This window comes from Carlito syrichta, unplaced genomic scaffold (genome assembly GCF_000164805.1).
Source record: "Carlito syrichta isolate Samal-C Ts95f unplaced genomic scaffold, Tarsius_syrichta-2.0.1 Scaffold313443, whole genome shotgun sequence".
Taxonomy (NCBI): domain Eukaryota; kingdom Metazoa; phylum Chordata; class Mammalia; order Primates; family Tarsiidae; genus Carlito; species Carlito syrichta.
Window position 1 is genome coordinate 277,828 of NW_007257539.1, and position 11,113 is coordinate 288,940.

Below are 11,113 nucleotides of genomic sequence, written 5' to 3' on the forward strand. Positions count from 1 at the left end.
CGGGCTCAGGCAATCCACTCACCTCAGCCTCCCAAAGGGGCGGGATTACAGGCTGAGCCACCGAGCCTGGCTCACAATTTTTTTCTATTGAAAGGGACTAGAAAAAAATTAGCTAGGTGTGGAGGTGTAGGCCTGTAGTTCCAGTTACTTGGAAGGCTGAGGCAGAAGGATCACCAGAGCCCAGGAGGTCCCATACTGGGGTGGCCATGAGTGGGACCTGGGCAACAGAGTGAGACTCCAACTCAAAAAAAAAAAAAAAAAAAAGGAAAGAAAGAAAGGAGACAGTAATGATCCCTATCACAGCGATAGGGAAGAAGGAGCCTGTTTTTCTTGTTAGTAGCTAAAAGAGCCTGAAGATTACTAGAATCCCACTCTTCAACACTTAGAGGAAATAAAAGCAGGACCGACAATCTCAAAACTTGAAAGGAAAAGAGCAAAATTATTAACAAATAGAATATGGAGCCGGTAGTGTTTTGCATCCACACTTATTTGTAAGTTTTTAGCACTTTAATATGTTTTAAATTTGAAACAAAAAAGTGTTCACTAGCCCGGGCTCGGTGGCTCAGCCTGTAATCCCGTGCTTTGGGAGGCCAAGGTGAGTGGATTGCCTGAGCCCACGGGTTGGAGACCCGCCTAGGCAACTTGGCGAGACCTCACCTCTACAGTAAATTAAAAAATTAGCTGGGTGTGGTAGCGCACGCCTGTAGTTCCAGCTACTTGGAAGGCTGAGGCAGACGGATCGCTGGAGCCCAGCAGGTCGAGGCTGCGGTGGCCGGGAGCGGCCACTGCACTCCAGTCTGGGCGACAGAGTGAGACTCCAACTCAAAAAAAAAAAAAAAAAACAAGTGTTCACCAAAAGCAAGTAAATCAAGCAGGATTTCTGGAAATGGTAACTAATGCAATCACCCAAGATCTTGTAAGAGTACAATAGCGACTGGGCGCAGTGGTTGGTTCATTCCTGTAACCATAGCACCTTGGGAGGTAAAGACAAGAGGATTGCCTGTGCTCAGGGGTTCGAGACCCACCTGGGCAACTTGGTGAGACCTCATCTCGACATTGAACCAAAAAATAAGCTGGGTGTGGTGGCACACACCTGTGGTTCCAGTTACCTGAGCCCAGCAGGTCGAGGCTGCGGGGATGGTGAGTAGCGTGCCACTGCACTCCAGCCTGGGTGACAGAGTGAGACTCTCAGTCAAAAAAAAAAAAAAAAAGAAAAAAAAAAGAGAAATGAATTTTCTTTTAAGCTATGTCACCTTGGCAACATATTTTGAAAACTTTGATCTCAACAGCTCATTATAACATATCACATCCATATATGTGAAAGATAGTTCTATGTTGGGATGAAAATGCAAACACTGGTAAGTAAAATCACCCAGCACTAGGAAGAGTTTGAAATCAGATTCTTGAGTAGTTGATATTTATTTTCATTTGAAGCTTTAATTGCAAAGCTTAATTATTCAAACTTTAAGTCTTGATTTTATTTTACCGTTTAGTTTAAGTCCTTTTTATGCTAGACTTTTGGTTCTACTGAGTAAATAATTTGGCCTGATTATGTAATAGGTAGTTGAAGCATTGTTAGAAATCAGGTCACGCCTTTGGATATCAGACTGATTGAAAAGGATATTTCAGGCAACCCTCTCCAGTCTTTTCCTACTCTGGGAACTTTCTGTCCTCTCAATAAATCATGCTTTCCAAAAAAAAAAAAAAAAAGAAAGAAATAAAAAAGAAAAGAAAGAAAGAAAGAAGATAAAAGGATATTTCACCCGAACTGGATACAAGGCATACTGTACTGTTTTGAGACAGTTTGTTGCCAACGTCCCTTTAGTCAAGGATATATAAACTAGGGTTGGGCTACAAGCCCCACCTAGTGGCGTCTCGAAGAAAAACAGGTAAAGCTAAAAATACTCCCCACTCCCCCAAATTCTTCATGTTTCAACCTTCTTGTAAAGATGAGCTACTAGTTATTTCCCTGAAACTCTAATCTAGAGACAGAGGGGAGGGTAGTTAGTGAAATTCCTAAGTCAGTGATTCTCACCACTGGAGAATTTCTTTAAAACAAAGAGAATCACTTGATAAGTTCATTTAAAATGCAGATCCTTAGGTCCTAAAGATTCAGACCTTAGTAGGTGTTGGACAGCACAGGCTTTAGCAGATACTCCACTTGGAGAGAGACTTTCAAAGTCCATCAGGCATACTGTAGTTGAACCATTTCCCCTATTAGGAACTGAGCTACTTGCATAGACGACTGTCTAAGGCCGGCCATGATACCTCATGCTTGTAGTTCTAGTGCTTTGGGAGTCTGAGGTGGGAGGATCGCTTGAGGCCAGGATCTGAGGCCAGTCTGACCAACATAGTAAGACCTCATCTCTACAAAAAATATAAAAATTAGCCATGTGTGGTGGTGTGTGCCTGTAGTCTCAGCTACTTGGTAGGCTGAGCCCAGGAGTTGGAGGCTGCAGTAGGATATGATTTTGCTACTGAACTTTAGCCTGGTTGACAGAGTGAGACCTCGTCTCAAAAAAAAAAAAAAAAAAGAAAGGAAGAAAGAAAGACGTATAATGGAGGTAGCTGCAAACAAGTCTGAGACCAAATTAGATTTCTTTTTTTTTCTTTTTGAGTTGGCGTCGTCTCATTCTGTAGTCTAGGCTGGAGTGCAGTGGCATGCTCACGTCCACCGCAGCCTCGACCTGTTGGGCTTAGGCGATCCTTCCACCTCAGCCTTCCAAGTAGCAGGAACTACAGGGGCACGCTACCATGCCTGGTTTATTTATTTTTTATTTATTGTAGATGAGATCTTGCCAAGTTGCCCAGGCTGGTCTCAAACCCCTGGACTCAGGTCATCCTCTTGCCTCCACCTCCTAAAGTGCTGGGATTACAGGTTGAACCACCATGCCTGGCTTCAAATGTACTCACAGGGCAAGATTTAGAAGGAATTTGAAGATATCCTGGACTAGTTCCTACTTCAAAGAAATTGGAACTATGTTAGCCAAGACACAGGGCTGACTTTTTCTTTTTTGTAAAAAGGGACTGGGGCTGTTCACAAGCATCACAGCACACTACAGACTTGAACTTCTGGGCAATTGCTCCTCCTGCCTCGGCTTACCAAGTAGCTGGAACTACACATGCAAACCACCATGCTCGGCTAGAAAGCTCGTTTTTTTTTTGCGTTAGAGTCTCACTCTGTTGCCCAGGCTGGAGTACAGTGGCACGCTCACGGCCACCACAGGCTCAACCTGTTGGGCTCAGGTGATCCTTCTGCTTCAACCTTCCAAGTGGCTGGAGCTACAGGCCTGTGCCACCACGCCCAGCTAATTTTTTGATTTTATTGTAGAGACAAGATCTCACCAAGTTGTCCAGCCTGGTCTCAAACCCCTGGACTCAGGCAATTCTTTCACCTCAGCCTCCCAAAGTGCTGTGATTACAAGTGTCAGCCACTGCACCCGGTCTGAAAGCTGACTCTCATAAAAACTTTTTATTTTGAAATAATGACCTCTATTTTTAAGGATCTTCCTACGTGTACTATTTCAAAAGTTTTTTTATTTTTTGGTATTTTCTTCCCTTTTCTAAGAGAGTTTGTTCTAAATACTCTCACCGTGTTTTCTGGTACTGATCTTTCACAATTATACCTATTCTAAATGTGAGGGTAATTCTGTTGTTTTGATTCACTGATATAATGATACTGTAATTCATTAAAGAAATACATTTTATTGGATTTGGTCTTTGATCTTATTATGTCAATAGGAGACAAGGGAAATGTCAGGAAGCTAACACTTTTAGGAACCTGGTGTCAAGTACTGAGATAGACTTTTTACATGCAGTAATTTTTTTTTTTTTTTTTTTTGAGTTGGAGTCTCACTTGGTCGCCCAGACTGGAGTGCAGTGGCTGCTCCCGGCCACCGCAGCCTCGACCTGCTGGGCTCTGGCGATCCTTCCACCTCAGCCTTCTGAGTAGCCGGAATTACAGGCATGTGCTACCATGCCCGGCTGATTTTTTGATTTATTGAAGAGATGAAGTCTCAGTGCCCAGGCGGGTCTCAAACCCGCGGGCTCAGGCAATCCACTCACCACCTCAGCCTCCCAAAGGCATGGGATTATAGGCTGAGCCACCGAGCCCGGCTTACATGCAGTAATTTTAATTCACTGATATGATCACCTTATGAAGTAAGTATTCTCTCCACGAAGGAGGAAGAGATGCCCAGAGATTCACTGATTATCCAGGTGCACATAGCTAGTGTGTAGTATAAGAAGACATACATATGGTCTTTGTCCCAGGTCCTGATACAGCACTCCTAAAACCCTTGGAATTTCCTGAGTGAAAAAGAATGCTTGTTATTTATTAATTAAAGACCTCATTTTGATCACATCAGTTTTTTTTGAGTTGGAGTCTCACTGTCACCCAGACTGGAGTGCAGTAGCACGCTCCCGGCCACCGCAGCCTCGACCTGCTGGGCTCTGGCGATCCTTCTGCCTCAGCCTTCCAAGTAGCTGGAACTACAGGCGCGTGCTACCACGCCCAGCTAATTTTTTTGATTTTATTGTGGAGATGAGATCTTGCCAAGTTGCCCAGGCGGGTCTCGAACCTGCGGGCTCAGGCAATCCACTCACCTCAGCCTCCCAAAGTGCTGGGATTACAGGCTGAGCCACGGAGTCTGGCTTGATCACATCAGTTTATGCTAATGAGGTTACTTAGGCTAGGGCTAATCACCAGAAAGACCAAGTGATTAGAGGACTGGAACTTTCTGTGCCACCCACTGATGTCTGGGTAGGAGAGGGGAACAGGGTCTGCAGAGCTCAATCCTGGCTCACTGCAGCCTAGGTCTCCTGCATTCAAGCGATCCTGCACTCAAGCAATCCTCCCACCTCAATTTATCCAATAGCTGGGGATACAGGGGTGCACCACCATGCCCGGCTAATTAATAACAATTTTTTTTTTGGTAGAGATGGGGTCTCATTTTGTTGCCCAGGCTGGTCTCGAACTCCTGGGCTCAATCCTTCCTCCTTGGCTTCTCAAAGTGCTGTGTTTACAGGAGTGAGTAACCGTGCCCGGCCTTCAAAACTCTTGAGATCAGACGAGCTCCCAGGTTACTGAATCTGGTGCTGCGTGGGTGACATGCCTGGAGAGGGCTTGGAAGCTCTGCATGGAACCTCCTCCACTCCACACCTTGCCTTATGCATCTCTTCCCTCTGGCTGTTCCTGAGTTGTATCTTTTTTTTTTTTGAGTTGGAGTCTCACGCTGTCGCCCAGGCTGGAGTGCAGTGGCATGCTCATGGCCACCGCAGCTTCCACCTGCTGGGCTGTGATCCTTCTGCCTCAGCCTGGGACAGGAATTTGAGACCATCCTGGGCAACAAAGTGATATTTTGTCTCTGGGGGAAAAAAAAAGATATTGGGTACAATGTGCACAAGGGGGGAGTGGTGGGTACACTTAAAGCCCAGACTTCTTTGCCATTAAATGTGAAGTCATGTGACCAAAAACTATTTTTACCCCCTAAAACTATTAAAATAAAAATATAAGCCGGGCTCGGTGGCTCAGCCTGTAATCCCGTGCCTTTGGGAGGCTGAGGTGAGTGGATTGCCTGAGCCTGCGGGTTCGAGACCCGCCTGGGCAGTGAGACCTCATCTCTACAATAAATAAAAAAATCAGGTGGGCGTGGTAGCGCATGCCTGTAATTCCGGCTACTTGGAAGGCTGAGGCGGAAGGATCGCCAGAGCCCAGCAGGTTGAGGCTGTGGTGGCCAGAAGCGGCCACTGCACTCCAGTCTGGGCGACAGAGTGAGACTCCAACTCAAAAAAAAAAAAAAAAAAAAAATATATATATATATATATAAGGTATGACTTAGGTCTGAATTCACAGTGTATGCTCCTTCTGTATGTGCTACTTTACTAAAATCTGAACAGTCATTATATAAACGGTTTATTTGCTTATTTATTCTCTTTTTCTTAGAGATGAGCTCTCGCTAGGTTGCCCAGGTTGGTCTCAAATCCCTGGTTTCAGGCAATTCTCTTGCCTCTGCCTCCCAAAGTGCTGGGATTACAGGTGTGAGCCACCATGCCTGGTGTATTAACCTTTTCTTAAACTATCTTTGGTCAGAACTACTGACCAGGAGGAAAAATGAAGTATTGTATGGCCTGTTTCTTCTTTGTTGAAATATGTATGTTCAAAATGTGTGCAACAAGATAATGAAGAAAATACAGGAACTATCTCTACACAATCTGTCACTGACTGCATGACAATACTGCTTGTGGACATTTTATTCACCTTAAAATATTGTGCTGTAAAACTGTCCAAAACTAAAATCTGTTTATACAGTAGGCAAGTACAATGGATAGTTAGCACAGTGTGTTTTGGTAAACCATTCTTTTTTTTTTTTTTTGAGTCGTGGTCTCACTCTGTCACCCAGACTGGAGTGCAGTGGCACGCTGACAGCCACTTCAGCCTCAACCTGCTGGGTTCAAGTGATCCTTTTGCCTAGTCTTCCAGGTAGCTGGAACCACAGGCACGCGCCACCATTTTTTTGATTTACTGTAGAGATGAGGTCTTGTCGTGTTGCTCTGGCTGGTAGAGAATCCCTGGCTCAGGAATCCTCTCGCCTCTGCCTCCCAAAGTGCTGAGATTATGGGCTTGAGCCACTGTGCCTAGAGAGTAAACCATTCTAAGTCAGACAGTGACTTGCCTGCTGCCTACACCAGATACATACTCTGGGGGTAAATGCACTCATACGGAGAAAGAAACAGGTATTGATAAAAGTCCTGAGAGAAAAGCAACCATTACAAATGAGAGTTTCTTGAGATTAACAGGGTTAAAGAAAACTCACATGTGAGGCGCTATGATGTCCCCAGTTTCTAGTTTAATGTCTGGTAGAGAGCGCAGTTGGTAGATAAAAATTTCTTGAAAGGATTTCAGGCACTAGAATTTACATATTTTACATGGTCTCTCATTTAAACAACCTACCAGTTTCTTTCTTCATTATCTTTACTTCATTAGCTAGTTATATATATATATATGTATATATATTATAATTTACATAATATTATTTTAAAACTTTTAATAGGTACAGTGATTATGACATTTGGTTAGTCTGAACTCTAACTTGCTTGGATGAGATTTATTTTGGAATCACATTATCCAAGCAAGGAAAAAACACAATCAGTTCGTAAGACACAACAGAAAAATAAAAAAAAGTGAGACAAATGTTTGCCTTAGAAGTTTATCAATAACCTCTTATATATACATATATATTCACAAAGTGGTTGAGAGTCCTTTTATAGGGCCCTTCGGATGAGGTTCAATGGCTGAGAACTTTCCTTTCTCCCAACTTTAATATCCTTTAGTTGGGAAGAGACAGAAGTCCATTTTCATCTGCTGTATCTAAGATTTTGCAGATCACTGGAGATTCAACCTAAAGAACAAGAACAACAAAGCCATTAAAAAGTTGCTATGCTGAATACTTTATTCAGTATTATTCTGCTGAAAGAACATGAGCTTGTTTTGAATAAACTATCTAATCTCATTTCTACAAATGAAGCTTTCTGAAAAACAACTTTTAGTCATCCATATAGGGTATCAGATAGGTGAAAAAACCATTTTTATCTCTAAGTAAATGGGACAAAGAAAAGGGCAGGAATAGGAGGGGAATTCATAGCTAGCTAGATCTTATACAACAAAGATGATCGAACATTATGGCAAAATAATAAATTGTATTCAAAGTAAAAGGCAAAGAAAAATGTAATTCAAAGATGGGACAGATGTAGAAATTATAAGATGTTATAATTATAATAAATATCCCGCGCCTTTGGGAGGCTGAGGTAAGTGGATTGCCTGAGCCCGTGGGTTCAAGACCCACCTGGGCAGCGAGACTTCATCTCTACAATAAATAAAAAAATCAGCCGGGCGTGGCAGCGCACGCCTGTAATTCCGGCTACTCGGAAGGCTGAGACGGAAGGATCGCCAGAGCCCAGCAGGCAAGGCTGCGGTGGCTGGGAGTGGCCACTGCACTCCAGTCTGGGCGACAGAGTGAGACTCCAACTCAAAAAAAAAAAAAAAATTATAATAAATATGAAGGAAATAGTGGAGAAAGTAGATAACATGTATGACTAGATAGGGATTTCTGCAAAGAAAATAAAACCATAAAGAAGAACCAAATGGAAATGACAGAGATAAAAAAATATCAGAAATAAATTCGTTTAATGGACTGGACACAGTAGAGGAAACAGTGAACTTGAAGACAGGTTAATAGAAATGATCCAAACTGAAACAAAGGGAAAAAAGTAGAACTAAAAGAATCTCTGAGATTTTGGAACAATTTTAAACTAACATGTTTAACTGGCATCTCAGAAATAGAGGAGGAAAAGAATGGGCAAAAGAAAATTTTGCGGAGATAGTGGCCAAAATTTTTCCAAAAATTGATGAAATTTATCAATCCAGAAATCCAAGAAGCTCTGTTACTCCAAGCAGGATAAAAACAGAAAAAAAAACCACCCCAAAAACCAAAAAAACACTTAGGCATAATCAAAGGTAGAATAGAGTCATGAAGTCTCCAGGAGGAAACATAGGGGAATATTTTCATGACTTTGGGGTAGCAAAAATTTCTTAGAACACAAAAAGCATTAGTCATTAAGGAGAAAAAAAATTATAAATTGTACTTCATCAAATAAAAACCCTTTTCTCATCAAAGGACATTAAGAAAATGAACAGGTAAGACAAACACTGAGGAAAAAACATGTGCAATACAAACACAAGAGGCTCATATCCACAATACATACAAATGCCTAGAAATAAGCAACAAAAAGACAACAACAACAAAAATGGGTAAGAGATTCACAAACGCTTTCCCTGACCAAACTTGAGTAAGGCCCTTCTGAGCCTTCTTTCCAACTGTGCCTCAACCTTGGGCTCTAATTCTTGGACTAGCTTGCCTAAGTCCAGTTGTAGATGAGTCCGCTTAGAATATCCCACCCTCTATATCTGATCACCCTGGCCTGCCTTTGGCAAGAGTCCTGTTACGTCAGTTTGGCAAAACTCCCTTACCCTGATATCTTCTCTTAGTAATTTTCCATCCACTGACTCCCCCCATTCTGTTTGTTGGCTGTAAATCCCCTGCTGTCTTGGTTGTATTCAGAGCTGAGTTCTCTCTCCCCTAGAGCAAGAGTCCTGAATAAAGTCTTTCTTATTGTTTTAACACATGTAGAATAACTTTTCTTTTTCTTTTTTTTTTTTGAGTTGGAGTCTCACTCTGTCGCCCAGACTGGAGTGCAGTGGCCGCTTCCGGCCACCGCAGCCTCGACCTGCTGGGCTCCAGTGATTCTTCCGCCTCAGCCTTCCAAGTAGCCGGAATTACAGGCATGCGCTACCACGCCAGGCTGATTTTTGGATTTATTGTAGAGATGAGGTCTGGCTGCCCAGGCGGGTCTCGAACCCGCAGGCTCAGGCAATCCACTCACCTCCGCCTCCCAAAGGCGCAGGATTACAGGCTGAGACACCAAGCCCGGCTGAATAACTTTTCTTTAACAAGACTTGGCTAGACACTTCATAATGAAAACATATGAATGCCAATAACTTCATTAAAGGTGTTCAACATCATTATTCATATGGGGAATCAATAAAAACCATTAAAATGGCTAACATAAAAGACTGACAATATAAAATGTTGGTGAGGATGTGGAGCAACTGGATTTTTTTTCCCCACTTTAGTTTTTTCCACTGTGCTAAGTCTCTAGCAAGCTGGACTTTTTTTTTTTAGTTGGTGTTGCCCAGGCTGGAGTGCAGTGGCATGCTCACGGCCACCATGGCCTCGACCTGCTGAGCTCAGGCGATCCTTCCACCTCAGCCTTTAAGTAGCTGGAACTACAGGCATGTGTCACTATGCCCAGCTAATTTTTGGCTTATTGTAGAGATGAGGTCTTGCCAAGTTGCCCAGGCTGGTCTCAAACCAGTGGGTTTACACAATCCTCTCATCTCGGTCTCCAAAGTGCTGGGATTATAGATGTGAGCCAGCAGACCCGACCAAGCTGGACTTTTATACATTGCTAGTTAAGAGTGTAAAATGGCACAACCACTTCGAGAACTGTTTGGTAAAAGTTAAACATATATCTAATCTATGATTTAGCAATTCTAGTCTTAGGTATTTACCTACAAGAAATGAAAACATATAACCACAAAAAGACTTGTAAAGAAATGTTCATAGCAGTCTTATTCACAATAACTAAAAATGAAAAACAAATGAAATGTCCATCTACAGAATGATGGATAAGCACATGTGGTATACTTAAACAAAATAATACTTTTCAGCAAAAAAAGGAAAATGAAGTGTTGGTATATGAAACAACATGGCTGAGTCCCAAAATTGCCATTCTGAGTCCCAAAATTACCATTCTGAAAAGGGAACTCACATTGGTGGTGGGAATTAGTACAGCCATTACAGAAAACAATATGAAGATCTTCCAAAAAACTAAAACCAGAATTCCCACAGCGGGTATTTATCCAAAGGAAAGAAAACTAAATATCAAAGGAATACCTGCACCCCATGTTTATTGCAGCACTATTCACAATAGCCAGGATATGGGCGCAAACTAAGGGTCCATTAATGGATGAATGTATAAAGAAAACATGGCATATGTACAGAGGGTGTGGAAAATGCATACTTTTTTTTAAAAGTCAGAGTCTCACTCTGTCACCCAGGCTGGAGGATAGTGACATGCTCACGGCCACTGCAGCCTTGACCTGTTGGGCTCAGGCGATCCTTCTGCCTCAGCTAATTTTTTTATTTATTGTAGAGATGAGGTCTTGCCAAGTTGCCCAGGCTGGTTTCAAATCTGTGGGCTCAGGCAAGCATCTCACCTCAGCCTCCTAAAGTGATGGGATTATAAGCATGAGCCACTGTGCCTGGCCCACACACATTTTAAGAAAGGAAAAACCCTGATTACATTTGTAATAATCAAGAAATACTGATAACAAAAGATGAATACAAGTCACAATTGACTTCTGCAATTACATATTACTGCTGCAATTCAATTCAACTTCAAAAAGTAATACACAGATAACATCTCTTTTAAACCGGGCTCAGTGGCTCAGCCAGTAATCCCGCGCCTTTGGGAGGCTGAGGTGAGTGGATTG

At 42.6% G+C, this 11,113-nt stretch overlaps 1 protein-coding gene across 5 annotated transcripts in view; it reads right to left on the minus strand.

Moving 5' to 3' along the window:
• Positions 1-6,828: 6,828 nt before the first annotated feature.
• Positions 6,829-11,113, minus strand: part of ERLEC1 (endoplasmic reticulum lectin 1) — a 34,553-nt gene continuing 30,268 nt past the window's right edge. For 4 of the 5 annotated variants that reach the window (XM_008070477.2, XM_021718777.1, XM_008070476.2 and 1 more), the window contains one exon: positions 6,829-7,400. In XM_008070477.2, the coding sequence (XP_008068668.1) occupies positions 7,329-7,400 (72 nt within the window). In that variant the 3' untranslated portion in view covers positions 6,829-7,328. The remainder of the gene's footprint in view (positions 7,401-11,113) is intronic. The other variant, XM_021718776.1, reaches the window with a different exon arrangement.